The 16,568-nt window shown below is 33.8% G+C and overlaps 1 protein-coding gene across 1 annotated transcript; it reads left to right on the top strand.

Moving 5' to 3' along the window:
* Positions 1 to 990: 990 nt before the first annotated feature.
* Positions 991 to 10,078, top strand: LOC141724524 (uncharacterized). Its single transcript, XM_074526694.1, has 13 exons — positions 991 to 1,581; positions 2,237 to 2,386; positions 2,472 to 2,684; positions 2,767 to 2,856; positions 3,042 to 3,155; positions 4,297 to 4,566; positions 4,753 to 4,903; positions 5,481 to 5,558; positions 6,452 to 6,552; positions 6,962 to 7,132; positions 7,808 to 7,882; positions 8,687 to 8,836; positions 9,592 to 10,078. The coding sequence occupies exons 1-13, from the start codon at positions 1,180 to 1,182 to the stop codon at positions 9,919 to 9,921; spliced, it is 2,295 nt and encodes a 764-aa protein (XP_074382795.1). The 5' UTR covers positions 991 to 1,179; the 3' UTR covers positions 9,922 to 10,078.
* The last annotated feature ends 6,490 nt before the right edge of the window (positions 10,079 to 16,568 follow it).

The following is a 16,568-nucleotide window of genomic DNA, read 5'->3' as shown; positions in this document are numbered from 1 at the left end:
AGAATACACTGTAAATTGAATTTTGAGTTAAGAAAGTCCACTTCAAAAGTTGGATTTGACAATTCACTCCAAATGGTTGTAATAATGATAATTTAAAATTAAAAAAATTCATATATAATATTTTGAATTATATATTGAAAGGAAAAAATTATTAAAATAATTTTAAAATTATTATATGATCATTGTTCTTTGATTATTTAATTTAAAATCTAATTTTTATTAGTAAAATATTCAGTTAACAATTATTCAAATATTAAGTGAGTTTTAAATAAAAAAATTATTACTTAAAATAATATTGTAATTTAATAGACATATTTTAAAAGATAAAAATAATACAAAATAAGAAGAATTAAAATTATAAATGCACGCATAACCATCTAAGTTACTATTTATTTTGTTTATTTGAGTAAAAGTGGTGAAAGAATGAAGTGGGGTGGAGGAGAGGAGAGGGAATGAGAAAATGTGGATAGTTTGAGAAAGTGAATCAAAACATGAGTAGTATGGGATAACCAACGGTAAACATGAGCAAAAAAGGACCGGATTTGTGGACCGAGACCCTAAGATTAAAACCACCCCTAGAGCTAGAACCGCGCACCCTTGTTTTGTTTTGAGAAAAAAACGTCACTTAATTAACGTGTTTGTCTGTCATAAAGGGTCATCATGACCGGTTATGCCAACTAGGGACATATGTTGTAAATTATGCTATTCATGGCTATTTCACCAATTGAAGACGGTTCATAAATTTTACGTAAAAGACAATCCATATGATTACATAGTCCAGCAAAATTAGAAGCAAAGCCATTAATTTGTATCTATCGAACCGAACCAGCTGTCGTTACCAGAAAAAAGAAAGAAAAAGAGAAAAAAGATCAAGCGACATGGTTAACCCCTTGTAAAAACAAGCCGGCAGAAGACGTGTCACAGCATAACTGGTCCAGTTCCCAAAATTTTAAAAATGACTATTTAACTCGTAAAAAATGGAATGGTCCGTCTATCAAACGCGGAAAGCTTCCAAAAAAGAAAGAAACAATAAGCATCTATCTATAGTAATCACAAATCCCAATGCATGAATGACGCCCCTTGTTCTCACAACAAAACAACTCACATTTCTCTCCAAATTTACAAACCCTAAATTTTCATCCCTCGAAAATCACCCTCCATATTAATAATATTAACAATATGGCGGAGGAGGAGTTTGTAAAGGCGGTGGAAGATGGAGTCAGGCTATCGAAACGCATTTATTTTGGCAAAGACAGGTCTGTTGCGCCGCCTAAACCAATGGCTGCAATGGACAAATCTTCTTGTCAATCTTCTTCTTATTTACCCTCAGCTCCTATGCTTTATGCTGTTATTCCTGATCCTGCTGTTGTTGACAATCCTGATATTCCTAGTTATCAGCCTCACGTGCATGGCAGGTGTGATCCTCCCGCTTTGATTCCTTTGCAGATGAATTCTATTAGTTTGGAAACTGATTGTGTTTTGGACACGGCCTTTGTTACCTTGAGTGGCTCCTGGAGAGTTCATTGTGTTATGGGAACGCGATGTTGTGATTGTCGTGTTGCTATTCCTATGGGTGAACATGTATGTTTCATTTTACTGTTTGCTTTCTTTATTTTTTGTGTTTTTGATTCTCGTTGAAGCTTAGCCGTTATATACAGGGAATTGATAAATAAGCTTCACGTAATTTTATCAATTAAGATTGTTTACATTCTTCTAGGTTGAACTTATATTGTACAACATTATATGAATCATGTGCACCCGGTGGAGCTTAATTAGTAAAATTTGGTGGTTATTAATTCTGTAATTGATATTCCTATTACGGGTCTTTTAATTTGGTTCTACCAGTAAAATAAACAGTTCAAGTTGAATTTTGATAGATAGTTTTATAATTTTTGTATCTTGATACTTGATACTTGCAATCACGTTTTATAAACATGGAACATATGATGCTTAAAATCAAGAGAATTTTAATGTTAAACATTGGAATTTACTGAATTTGATTGCTTTCGGTAAGACTTATGTACCTATTTGCTATCAACTTCAATATCATTCGCAACAAGTATCACAGTTGACATTATTCTTGGTGAAGATTTAGTTAAATATGTAGGTTGTGACTTGTGAGTATATGACATAATTATGGCTTAATTGCATATTTTAGGATTTTTCTTAGTAAAGATATTGAACACTCTGTTATTGTTTTTTTTGGTTCTCAAGTAATACATTATTTGGCTAACAGGGTTCAATTCTAGGTGTTGAAGTAGAGGTACCCAGAAAATCATATTCTACCAAGGTGGTTAATTTGGATCACAACGACATGGAAAAAGAACCGAAACTAGAAAACGGAGATTTTATAAAGCCCCACATTTTCACTTTTACAATACCGGAGGTATCTTTCAAATGTAGTTTTTGTCCATGGCTTATGTTTTAGATCTGTACCTTCTATTCCATCCATTGTTGATGTCTTCTCACAGATAGACGGGGGTTCCAATCTCTCCGTTAAAGTTAAATGGTCCCAGAAACTATTGTATCAAGATGGCCAATACACTTTAACTATACCATATAGTTTCCCAGAATTTGTTACACCTGCTGGGAAAAAGATGGCCAAAAAAGAAAGAATAAAAATCAATGTGAACGCTGGTCCTGGTACTGAAATTTTGTGCAAGACAATTAGCCATCCGTTGAAGGTGCCAGTGTATGCTGATTATTCTTTCTCTTTTTCTGGGTTTTGAGTAGACTCAAAATTAGTGTTTTGAATTTTGGTTTCAGGAACTAAGACGCCACGGGGGACAGTTGGGTTTTTTATACGATACAGATGTTCTCACCTGGTCAAGTTGTGATTTTGTCATTACTTATGGGGTAAGTTTATTTCTGTACTTGTCCCCGTCAAGTCAATAAAACTATCTGCATGTGGAGTCTGATTTGAGGCATCCAATATTACATGGGCCCAAGAGTGCTGAACCTTTCACAGTCCTAGTTCTGCAATCTCTTACTTTGCAGAGTTTCCATTTAATTAATCCTTTCATGCATCAATCTCTTTTCAGGTATCAGTTAGTCCCTCTGGTGGTGTAATCCTGCAATCACCATCAATGCTCGACATAGACCAGAGGGAGATGTTTTGCCTTTCTCTTTTTCCAGGAAACAAACACAATAAAAAGGTCGGATTCTGCACTCCTTTCACCTTGTTAAATATTCTTTCTTGATGGTAAATTGGTAATTCTGATGAATTTGGCGGTGCAAAGTTCGTCTTTTGAAGCTATAGTACTTAGTATCTGGTGGTTGCAGACTCGCAGTTGGCATGGTGATAATCTTTTAGGTGTACATTGACACAAACTTGTTGGTAAATGTTTTAAGAAACATTTTACAGGACAGAGTAAATGTAGAGTAAAATAAAAGGGATGCTGTATTACAAGGATGTCTGTTGAACCCACTCAGAACATGGTTAAATAGTCCAGGACTAGGACTACAAATGAGAGTTGTTATGTTAAAGAAGATTGGCACATATGGTAGGAGAATATTTTTTTGAAATGCTTACTGGATTATGTACTTCAAACACAACCTTGTTTTTTTGTTTTCTCTTTGGTACAATATTTTTTCTCGTAGTAGGCTCATATAGAGTTGTGTTCCTGGTTTGATTCAAAGAGAGAGGCTCTATTATCCCTTCCCCTAGGCAGCCAAGTTCTAAGAGGCTCAGATGGTACCCAATGAAGGCAACAAGTCTGTTTTGTAGGAAATTAAATGCAAATGCTTAGGATTCCAATTAATAAAGATCCTGCTACTAGGATGATGGTTATGCATTGTTTTAAGTACATTCTAGAATCTAGACAATGGTCATGCATCTGCACAAATCAGTTAATAGCTGATTCCACACACTCCACCATTATTCTCTTTGGAAGGAAACAGAAGTTGTTCCCTGATATTAGAATGCAAAATTGATTAGAATTTAGCTATGTCTGAGTTAATACTTTTTGTCAGTGAGATTTGTACTGGAATAGATATGCAGGTGTTTGAGATCTGCTACAGATATTTGACAGCACTGGAAAAGTATTTTGTTGTCACAAATATATCTAAAAATAAGATATACAGCACTTTTTGTTAATGAAATTTCTTGTTATTGTAAATTGCATATTCTTTTTCAGTCATATATCTTACATACAGACTCGGTCAGTCACAATTTTTAGGCCCATTTATTTTTGCTGAATGGACAGATTGATCGAAAGAATCATGAATATACTTAACACGTTTACAGTTAAAAAATATGTGTTTTGACTTACAAATTAAACTATATTAACTTGATAGGTTTTCAGAAAGGAAGTACTATTTGTCGTTGACATAAGTGAAAGCATGCGGGGGAAGCCTCTCGAGGATACAAAAAATGCTCTTGTTGCAGCACTCTTAGAGCTTGATCAAAGAGACTCTTTTAATATCATAGCATTTAATGATGAGATTCACCTATTCTCGTCATCTCTGGAATTGGCTACTGAGAAAACTCTTGATAAAGTAACTGAATGGATGGGCGCGAATTTAGTTGCCCAGGGTGGTACAAACATGTTGCTTCCTTTGAATCAGGTTTTGTTCCATATTCAGTTATATGCTTATCAGTTACCTTTTTTCTGTCCCGACTCCCGCCTACATATATGTGTTTCCCATTGTTCAAATAAGAAGTGATTGATGAATACAACAATAACATCTTACCGTGTTACACATGTATCATTTCAAGGTTTACTCTAATTGAAGTTTTTTCTTCTTCTCTAGGCTTTACAGATGATCTCCAATAATGGCACTTCCATCATATTCCTCATTACTGATGGGTCTGTCGACAATGAGAGGCATATATGTGATGTTATGATGACTCATTTATCAAATGAAAAATTAACAAGCCCTCGTCTTCACACTTTTGGCATAGGTAATTGTTTCTTTCTTGAGATATATCTATATTGCTTATGACTCACATAGCAAGCATATATATGAGAAGAAAATTTCTCCAGTCCTTTATATTAAATTTAAGTAAAACCCTTCAGCTGACTTGTAATTTATATTTCCACCTCTAACTTAACAACTGTTTAGGGCTTTACCAGAAGTTTTCATTTTAACCTTTACTTGCACATAAAAACTTATCATTTTCGCACTATTTTTGTTTATAGACTCTATCTTGTTCCGATCTTGAATATTTCCAGCATCATGTAATTATACTCTTTTTTCTTTTTGTTTTTTTTTAAAATAAAATAAATTGGAATGATACTAGGTGATTTTTAGGCAAGGTTCAATTAAAAAATATCATATACACACACCCATGCCTCTATTAAGGTTTGAACCCTTGACCAAGAGAAGAGAGAGATCCACTAGACTATAATGGTAGGGATGAATTAGTCAAATTCCTTTGAATGAATATTGGTTGTATCCAAGAAATATTTGTATTCTGTATGTTTCAGATTTTGCTTCTTTCTGGCGTTTTATCGAATTTTTTATGCATACCGTTGCAGGTTCCTTCTGCAACCACTATTTTCTGCGAATGCTTGCAACAATGGGAAAGGGAAATTATGATGCTGCTTATGATGAAGGTTGCTTCTGAGATTTTATATTTAATTTTATTTTTTTTCCTATATTGTTGAACTTGTAGACTGTAGATAAGTAATTAGAGTATATTTGGTTTAGCTTTAACTCTATGGAGGTAAGAGAGAGGGGAATTCTTCAAGAATAATCTTACAGTAGGTAGTTCAATAGTTTTTTAACCTTCATATTATGGCCAAAAATTTCAAAGATAGATTTAACCTTACTATGCTAGCCATGTCCCATAAAATTCACTTCATAAAAAATTTGTTGAAGTAATATCTTCTGTTTGTTTTGTTTTCTTTGGAATTTATGCTTTTTTTTCTATGTATTAGTGTGTTATACTACGTGCAGCTGTATCTAAGTACCAGAACCCAGGCTACTTAAAAATGGAATTGCTAGGTCTTGTTGTGGTCGGAATGTCTTTTTACATCCTGATCTAAACATCTTTCTTTTTGTCCAACCGCTTACCACTGTAACATGTCTGTAAAAGCCTGCCAAGACATATTCCTCAATACTAGATAGAACACACACTACTCAATTAGAGTAACCTTTTATTTTTGTAAGTTGGTGCTATGAGGTGTGGCTTCCCTCCTTCATATTGTTTCTTATCTACAATATAGAACTGGCCCCGTGATGGCGTGAACAGTAGGTTAGACCTTCCTTCAATCTTCATTGCATAAGGTACAAGCTATTAATGCTTAGTTTAGTAGGATCAATGGTAGAAATATTGTTGTATCTTTTAAAATGCTATTATGTAAGTTTCTTTCTGATATTGAGCACTTAACTTGTAAATGCCATTTATCCTTTTCCAAGTTCATACTATCAGCAATTTATTTAATCATGTGGATATAAGCCAAAAGGATGATCACCCCCTCCGATAATCTCTTTGGTCTTTGTTCAGATTCAACTGAAGTTCGATTGAAAGGATTTTTTAACAGGGCTTTCTCCGCCATTGTTGAAAATATAACTATTGATGGTTTAGAAAATCTTGATGATCTTGAGGTATGTTTCATCTGTGTATAATTTTTTAAGAAGGTTATTGGTTTTAATATATGGTTTCATTTTGTGCATCTAGATCCTCATAGGTTAGGTAAAATGATCATTGCATATATGCAGTGACATAGGTCTGCATTCTTATACGTTGGAAATATACATTTGTAAGAGTTGATTTTGATCATTTTCACTTAATCTAGTCTATATATTTAATTGTGAGTGTAAATATGCTAGATGTCAGGAGCATGTCACATATTCTTCCCTTTTTCCTTATCTGAAGGTTGAGTAACTTGAATTTAGTGAACTAAGCATTACATGTTTACTTTTTGTGTTTGAAGTACAGTATAATCTATTTGCACTCATTTAAGACTGATTCTGATGATCACATTTTAACTCAAATTATAATTTAAAATTGTAGATGTATCCTTCATGTATACCTGATCTTCAATCAGAACGCCCATTGATTATTACCGGAAGATATAGTGGAGATTTCCCTAGTACAGTTCTAGTTAAAGGTGTCCTTGCAGATATGAGCAACTTCTCAGTAGACTTGAAGGTTGAAGAGGTGAAGGAGATGCCTCTTGACAAGGTAAATAGAAAACAGATGTAATATAAGCTCTAGTTGAGTTGCCAACTTGAGGTCATTCAAGCTTATAAAATTTATAGATTTTGCATTTGAGTATTTTGCTGCCTGTATACATTTCTGGCTGGGGTATCTCATATTTTATTGCAGAAAAAATTTAAAAACAGTTTAGTGTTGTTTTTAACAAATTTAAAATGATGGCACTATAAAATTTCACAATGATGGCACTATAAAATTTCACAACTTCCTTAAATTTACTGATATAGTATCCATCTCATGCAACCATTTTTTGTTAATAAACTTTCTCCATTCGATAAATAAGCTATCAATTGTTGGTTTTCTGAATGGAGAAATTATTTTTCTTACATCAATCACTTGGTCAATAGTCATTTCATATATTAACTTGCCAGCTTCACCACGCTTTTCTGATTATGCTCTTTTCCATTTAAACGGCCAAGTCATGTTTGGCTTCATAATTTCTGTACGACTTAAAAACAATTCTGATCTTATTTTACATTGTTATTTAGGCACAACTTTGCAATTACTGTAATCTATGTACGGTTGCAGCATGTGTAATACTGTTTCAATTAGTGCTTTAGACAAGTTTTCTTTTATGCTAGATTTACCAAACTTGAATTTGTTAAGATCTAATCTCTCTCTCTTGATATATATATATCATAGATACTCGCGAAGCAACAAATTGAATTATGCACAGCTCAAGCATGGTTTTCAGAAGATAAAGACCTAGAGGAACAGGTATTAGTTTACAACACAGTTGATTTTTGTTACTGTAAGATAATTATACAAGCTTGCACTTACATGAGAACAGTTCTCAAGTGAGAAGAATTGTTCTGCACTTAAAAAATAACTGCTGGACAATTGCTCCGCACTTCCAAGAATCTGCAGAAAAATGTATACAAAAAGTGCAAGGCATGTGCCGAACATTGTTCTCGCATGTTCTCATGCCAAAAATTGTTCTCCATAAAGCGTGACCCTATATAAAAATAATATTCCAGAATTTGAACCTAAAAACAGCCTTTTAATGAAAAATTAAAAGTAAGGCTGCGTGCATAAGGGCCTTCTGCACACCCTGCTGATGCGGGGTCATTGTGCACTGGGCATGTCTTTTTGCATTTATATGATTCACAGCGAAAAGTCAAATAAGTAATACTGGATTTGGTGACTAGAAGTTTATTACTGATGATAACCCTATCATTGAGTTGGATCATAAGCTTAGTTGATCTGGCACAATATTGAGTTGTTTATTTGACTATTAACTGAAATAAAGCAGTTCATAGCATAAATTAGTAGAAAATGGTCTATTGTACTATATCTTACTATCTTATCAGGCTTTCCCAAAAAAAAAAGATGCTATCTTTTTAATTTCTCCTTAATCCATTGGCTTTTACATGGCAATTAACTTTTTATGTAAATGATTCGCAGGAGAAAATTTACATGATAATTGTGCCCTAATAATCAGTTTAATAATCTGCAGTTTCTGTATCAGGCTATCAGCAGCTCCTTTTTTCTTATTACATATTTTTTATGTTCCACTTCTAGATAGCCAAAGTTAGCGTGCAGAACTCGGTGATTTCTGAGTACACCTGTATGATCTTGCTTGAGACAGAGAAGGGAATTAAAGGCAAGACAGACTTGGCAGAAAAAGGCAAGGGAAAGAAAGGCACGTCATACTCATCTGAAAAGAAAGAGGTATGTGCTTCATAATATGAACATAGTTGTAACCGTACATTCAGCATTGTGTCATGTGCACCCGTCTTATATTGGAATTTTCAGTGAGATTAGCAAACACAATAGTTCGAATTTAAGTGTTTGATTGGCAAAGCGTTAAGATGCATGAAGCCGCATAAATAATACCATGGTTGGTTTTGATGGTTCATGTCTAGGAAATTTTTTACTTGTTAGTAATTATTTATTACATAACATCCAAAAAAAAATTATATGCACTCTTTAGTCGAGAGAAATTAATATATTTTTCAGACGATGTATATATTGTTCACATCGTCATTTGATCTTGAGTTTTTCTTTAAAATTATTTTTATCAAGTTAGGGATCTTCACTGCAATGACCCTCGTCTTGAACCTATTTTCTGTTTCTTTTTATTTTATCTTTTTGTACGAAAATTAGTTTTGGTAAGTCTTTATTAATTCCTAACAACTATGAAAATGAGAAGACAATAAGTAGCCTGCACAGTTCAAATTCATGTAAATAAACGTGATATTTACCTCCCACAGAGTTAAATTATATGTACTTATGTGAGAGAATTTTTTTTTGACATGGGTATGAGATAGATAATTATGTATGTATTATCAATTAATTTTAACTCTCTGTACGCGTGTACAAAGCAGATAAGTAAGAATGCAAGAATGCATATGTTTACCTTATGATGGTGGACATGTGCGTTCATTGTTATGCTTTAATCTAATTAGATTTCGTAAATATGGCAGAAAAAGCAGGTTTCAACTGAGCCTGATAGTCAAAAGAAAACAGTACTTCATAACTTCAAATCTGGTTTCGGAAACCTTACTGCAACAATAGAAAACATCCCTCCAGGATCTAATGAAGTTAGATTATTACCAGATCCTGGAGAAAAGTTTGTAATGGCAGCCTCAAATTGTTGTGGGAAAATGTGTGGCCATTGCTGCTGCATGTGCTGCATTCAGATGTGTTCGCGGGTAAATGACCAATGTGCAATTGTGTTCACACAGCTTTGCGGTGCTCTGTCTTGTTTAGGATGTTATTACTGTTGTGAAGCATGCTGTGGCTCAGAAGGTTAGATTTACAGGAAAACATTATTGGTCACTAATTATATGTTGTGTGTGTTGATGTTGTACATGTAATGTAATCATACAAAAAGCAACTGGGGTTTTGTAACTGATTCAATTACTTTGAAGTTGCATTTTGGTTCAAATTTAAGAGGTACTGCATTTTGCATCTGGTTCATGCAAGCAAATTCATTGAAACTAGGCGCAAGATCAGAGTTGCGCAAGATCAGAGTTTCTGATATAGCAGGAAACACAACCAAGAGAAACACCATAGCAAAACAGGCAAAAAAAACCGCCTTATGAGCCCTGTCAACCTGAAAAGATATTAGATAATTAGCTGGGACTTTATTGCTGGATATACAGCAAGGGATGCTCCAGGAATGATGGTGGGTAAAAACCAGCACTACTAAACACAGAAATGTAATTAGTATCAAGGGGTGATATTGATTTGAGACTGATTAATCCACTGTTGTATCCAGGGGATGTGTTCACTTTGATCTGGTTTGACTTTGACAAAAATAAAATTGGCTTAAATATCAAAATTGTTACTGAAATATACATATCAAAAAACTGATTAAGTTATCGGAGAATCATTTATACCACTCTAATTGCCAGTAATTACTAGTGATGATAGCTCTGTTTATTTGATTAGTTGACCTGACGGAAAAATGTTAAATCAGCGAAGTGGCTCTAACTTGACCGTAACTGTAACACATGGGTCATCACTTGACTGACATTAACAAATATAACCTGACTAATGTATCTTGTTGAATAGATTTTAGAGCTTTTTTAAAAAATACCCAAGTTTAAAAATATTTTTGTAAAAATACTGTCATTTTTTAAATAAATTTGCAAAAATATTTTTTAATTTACTAAAATACTATTTTTCAAAAAAATTTGCAAAAATACGATTTTTTGTCAACCGGAATCAACTGCATTCAACTTTGACGAGTTTCGGCAATAAATGCAATCTCAAATCAACCAAAAAAACTTTATTCAACTAATTGCATATCTGGTTGATTTTGGTTTATTCCGTATTTTTGCAAAATAAAAATCAGAAGGTAGTAAAATCGCAAAGAAACTTAGAAAAATTAGTATTTTTGGAAATTCTCTAGAATTTAATGGTAATTTTCTTAAGCTTCTGAATGCTAAATAATTCATATAAAATGAAACGACATTGTTTTGATTTTATTATTTTAATATTTTTTTCTAAAAGTTTGATCTTCTTTTAGGTCACGTGGAAGTTCGGTTATAGGAATGAGACGATTTTTAAAAAATCACATGGACGAATCGTAAATTGATATATCAATCGAATAATTTCGATTTCCGAAATCTGTAAAACTGCAAGTTATATTTTTTCAATTTTTTCAAAGAAAGAGAATATTAAAATTTCATTCCTAATACATGTAAAAAGTAAATTTGAAATAAATTAAATGAAATTTAAATCTATTTATTTTATTATAAATTCTTACTCTTTTATTTAAGATTTTTAAAAACTTTTAAAAAAGTAAAATTAATTCCAAAAAATGCCGAAAATATTTAAGATATTTCTGATTTGATAATTTTTAAACTAATACTGACTCTGACGTAAGATTAGTTTTTTTTTGCCTAAAGATCAATGTAATCAAAAAAATATATAATATATCAACAAAATTGAATACTAACACAGTCCAAAAACCAAAAACTTTACAAGTGAGAAATTCACTTTTCACCCTCCCCTCGTAATCCACTTCCCACATTCTTCAGGTACTTCATTTTTCATTTTTCAATGGTTGTGTTTTAAAGGAGTATTTGGAGAGGAATGTTTTTGGGATATTATATTTTTGATTATTTGGCCCTAAGGAAATTTGGGTTGATGATAAGATATATAATTGACATGCAACCAGAAAAATAAAAGAAAAACAAAGGGACTTCTAGGAACAGTATCATCTTCCACGTGTATTCATCTTTGAAGTATAATTTTAAGGTCAACATAATCCCGTCAAGTTAAATTAATTATTTTAACGGTTTTAACAGAGTTATCATTATTTGCAACTAAAATGATATATATAAGTTCCCGATAATTTTGATTTATGAAATTATCTAAAAAAAATTAACAACTAAAATTTACATATTTTGGTATAATCAGATATGCACAAGTATCATATACTCATTCCATTATTGACTTTTTATCTTTTAAAGTAATTAACTTTATTTCAGATTAACAGTCTGACATATCACATATAACGACATATCACATATAATAAATTTGCCGTCATAAAACATGTAATCTGATCATATCTCTAAATTAAATTACTAGATAAGCATCTAAATCTTATTCACAGAGTTTTGTTTAAATACCGATATTCTCATAGTTGTTCATGTATTCTAACTCAGAGATGCATAAGAAACGTTGCATACCACATTTTGGAATCATTATGGGTTAGTATTCTGCATACAATTTGTTTTACATATTGAACGATTATGAAATCTTGAGTTTATTATTATGTTCTCTTTTAATATAGATTTCAAAATTCAATTCTTTCAGCGCCAGTTATAGTTCATTCGCTTTTTTCACTGGACATTTACAGCAGAAACTTGAGGATACGAGTTCGAGTCACAAGATTATGGCATACTAATAATAGAGAAGGAGTCTGTTATTCCCTAATAATACAACAAGAATTACAGAATGGGGGGTTGAATGTAATTCTGGCTACTTTTTCTAGATTTTAAAAACTGTTCTAACTGAATATATAGAAGTGTTTGATTTGCAGAGTGCGGAATGAAAGAGTTATATAAATCAAAATACAAAGTAATAAAAACACAAGTTTTTAAAACTTTCTGGTGGATTTGAATGTATCCACCAGATATATATATATATATATATATATATATATGTATATATATCAGTTTGAGAACTCTGTGTAGCTTAGAATGGCTCACAGCTGCTTTACAAGCAGAACAAACAAACTACAGAGAAATTCTTGACAAGTACAACTTTTTATATCTCTCTTTAAAATGTGTTTGCTTAGTTGAATGTTCTACTAGCTACACTTGATTTATATATCACCAAGTTTACATGACAATAAGACAAGATAATAAAACAAAACATATCTAGTCTAACTCCATGCTGCTTCACTACTCTATTCCAGCATCTTTGAATATCTTCACAATTGCATGGAAATGGTAATGCTTCTTTGTTCTCAAATTCCTACTTACAGGCTGCCACATTCCTTTTGCAAACACCCAACGCATGTGACTGTGTTGTCACTGTCAATAGATATTTGAATTTGATCATCCGTCGGGTACATGTTTGTCATCTGCCGGGTAGCTTTGTTGATCATCTGTCGGGTAGCTTTGTTAATCATCCGTCAGGTAGCTATTTGTCACTTGACTCCATTTCACTTATACAGAATTACAAGACATCTCATATTTACAATTAATCAACCTATTCTGCATATCCACTAGTAGTCAACATGACTCAAATACTTCTACAGAATCTACACAAAGTTGTTTGCACAAATGTGCTACAATTCTTATTATTTCATAAGCTACTCACTCGATGGATGTTAATCTGTCATCTATCGGGACTGTAAGGTTTATCCTTCGGGACTATATTAGATCATCCGTCGAGTGCTACAAAATTCACTAAGTTAAATCTACTAAGATGATTTGTTTAACTTATCATCAAGTTTAGAACATATTCTCAACAATCTCCCCCAATTTATGTCTACGGGAATTGTAATCATAAATTAAGGGAAACTTGATGATAACAAAACATCCTAAAAATACAGATTGAAAAATAGTAGATAAAATTGATAAGTGCTACAAAATTTACTGAAAATTGAACAAGGCAAAGTGTACAAAGAGTTGCTCACAATCTTTATCAAGGTGCTCCTCTGGTTTGAGCAGATAAATCTACTTCCTTGATTGTCTGGATTTCTTCCTAAGCCTCCTGTTGTTCCCTTCTATCTGATTCTGGAGTTGTCTGTGGAATTCAAGCTCATCAGCTTCAGATATATCCAACATTTCTTGCATTTCCAAAAAAGTCTCATTGCTAGAGATGCTCAGTTGGTCATCCAGTCTGAAGAATCTTTTAACTCCCTTATCATCCATGAATTCCATTAGCCATTAAGGTCTCAAATGCACTCTCTTTCCTATGAAGGGAATAGACAGAGTTTTTGGAAGTGCATCTTTGGCTCTATTACTTCTTAGCTCCTCTATTTTCTTTAGAACTATTCTCCTTGCAGTCACATTAAATTTAAAGTTCTTGAAGGATGAATAGACCTTTATCAGTACAGATTGGCTTTCTTGAAGAATCCTGTGAAGTGGCCATGTGATCTCTTTCCCTCCCTTGTATTTGAATACTAGCCTTTCAGGAAGATGTATGTAAGCATCAATCCCTCTTACTTCTTCCAATTCTTCCAAGTAGAGGTTTATTTCAGAGAACTCATTGATGTCACAGATGTATAAGATATCCTCCTTATTGACTGTGGGTTGAGATTTGGTTAGGGTCTTGGATCTAAGAGTCACATGCTTCACTTTCTTGATTTCTCTAGTCTTTATTTTCTTTAGCTTGTTGAAGATTTGAAAGTTTAGTTCAGGAATTGGCAAACTATCCCAGTCTACTGGCTCATCCTTTGGAATTATGGGTTCACCATGAATATTCCTTGTTGGATCCACCACCTTGAATTCTTCAGATACCATTGAGGGTTTTGATTTCTAAGTTGAAGTTGTAGACTTTTTGGGAATGTAGTCTTCCATTTCCTCATCACCGAAGTCCAATTTTCTTTTGGAGTGGAGCTTGTATCTGAATCTTCTTTTCTGTTGTGGTTTCCGTTGCATTTTCTGATCTTGAGGTTCAACAATCACAGATGGTTGTGCAGAAATCTCAGTTGTAGTCTTCACAGCTTGAAGTTTGGCCAAGATAGCAGCTTGCTCATTCTTTTGTTCGAGCTTCTTAGCATCTAAGACAACTTGCTTCTTTTTTTTCCTGATTCTTTCCTTCTCTTCCTTTTTAGCTTCTACAAACTGAGGGTGTCCAACCACCATACAGATTTCTTTACCATTTCTGTAAATCTTGGCAATTCTTCTTTTAAGTGCTGAATCAGCTGGATCTTTGAAAAATGCAATTGACCTAGCCAAAAGCTTCTTCTCATCTGGCCTAGGTGTTTCATACACAATATCCATAGGATTTTTGTCTGAAAACTTTGAGTAGTTTCTTTTAGGCTTCATGATCAGATTTTCCTTTGGAGATTTGATGCAAGATGTTTGGCCTTTTTCAAGATAATTCATACTTATTTCATTCACAGAAATATTCTTGACTTGAGAGTGATGAGTGAAGATTTTGTCTGGTTTCTGAATTGGCCCAAACTTCTGTTGAATTTCTGCATCTATCTTTCTCCATTCCTCATCTAGTTCCTTCTTCACAACTGCAACATCAGGCATCTTGGGAATTGACTTTGACTCAAGCTTAACAACTGCTATTTGGATCAGATCAATGCTGTCCAATACTGGTGACTTTGGTAGAGTAATTTCTGGAACAATTACTTGGCTGATTTGTACATTTACCACATGCTCACCCTCACTAGTTGGCTCTGCTTGACTGTCTTGAGATAATGATTTCTCCCCCTTTTTGTTATCATCAAGTAGAGTGGAGGAAGAAGATTGTGCAGCCACCAGCTTTTGCAGCAATTGAGTTTGCTGTGCTTGATGTAGATGAATAGCTGTTAGAGAAGCTTCCATAGCAGTCATCCTTTTATCTAAGGAATCCACTTTAGTGGCAAGATAAGAGTTCTTCCTTAACTGTCTCTTAATATCAAGCATTGTTGCTTCTGGAAGTTTAACATCCAATCTTTCAGAAATATCCTTCTTCACTTGATCAATCTCAGTCTTGATAGAAGTGACATCCTGATTGTGTTGAAAGCCTTGGATTTGATGCAATTGTAGAGAATCGAGATGTGCCTGTAAGAGCTTCCTAGTGCTAGCATTTGTTGTGGCTTGAAGAGCATTATGTGTGTGTTGAATTTCATGGATGAGAGTGGTTTTGAAGTGTTGAATATCACAGTCCTTGGTGAATACCCATGATGGCAGGCCAGATCTAGAGCCGATGCCTGCTTTCCCCTTATGTCCATGAGCTCTTCACTATCATCACCATCATCTCCAAAGAAATCTGCAGATTCACCAGTACCATAGTTAACCTCATCATCATCTCTAGGTGGCATGGCTGTGATGGCATCCTTTACTCTTTGCATAGATTGAGTGGTGTGCACTAAGTTGAGCATCCTTTTAGCCTCCTCATTGCCCTGTCCAGTTAGAATTTGATATGCTGGAACATGACGAGTAAATGTCTCAGCATCCAGGGTGATAGATTCTATGACAGTTTGATGTTCTTGCTGAGATAGATTCCCCCTTTCTGCATCACTGACATTCATTGACTCACTAGCAATGGTGTCCATCCTTATCACTCCACTACCTGCATTTCTCTTATGTTCTCTGTGTTTTTGCATCAAGGGCTTCCCTTGGCTTCCCACCCTCACACCCTCACCTTCACCATTTAAGGTGGGACTCCCCTCACTCACTTTTGCCAGTCTTGAAGAAATGGACTACATAGGTTCACTCATTTTCTCTCCTTTTGCCTGGGAGCAACCCAGCCTCTCACTCAGTTCACTCCCTTCTCT

This window comes from Apium graveolens, chromosome 5 (genome assembly GCF_009905375.1).
Source record: "Apium graveolens cultivar Ventura chromosome 5, ASM990537v1, whole genome shotgun sequence".
In the NCBI taxonomy this organism is placed as follows: domain Eukaryota; kingdom Viridiplantae; phylum Streptophyta; class Magnoliopsida; order Apiales; family Apiaceae; genus Apium; species Apium graveolens.
This window is presented reverse-complemented; position numbering and strand designations above follow the sequence as displayed.

Coding starts and splice junctions, on each gene's coding strand:
- LOC141724524 (XM_074526694.1), top strand. CDS start 1,180: ATGGCGGAGGAGGAGTTTGTAAAGGCGGTGGAAGATGGAGTCAGGCTA. Junction 3,156..4,296: donor GAAACAAACACAATAAAAAG/GTCGGATTCTGC, acceptor TTAACTTGATAG/GTTTTCAGAAAGGAAGTACT. Junction 7,133..7,807: donor AGGAGATGCCTCTTGACAAG/GTAAATAGAAAA, acceptor TATATATCATAG/ATACTCGCGAAGCAACAAAT.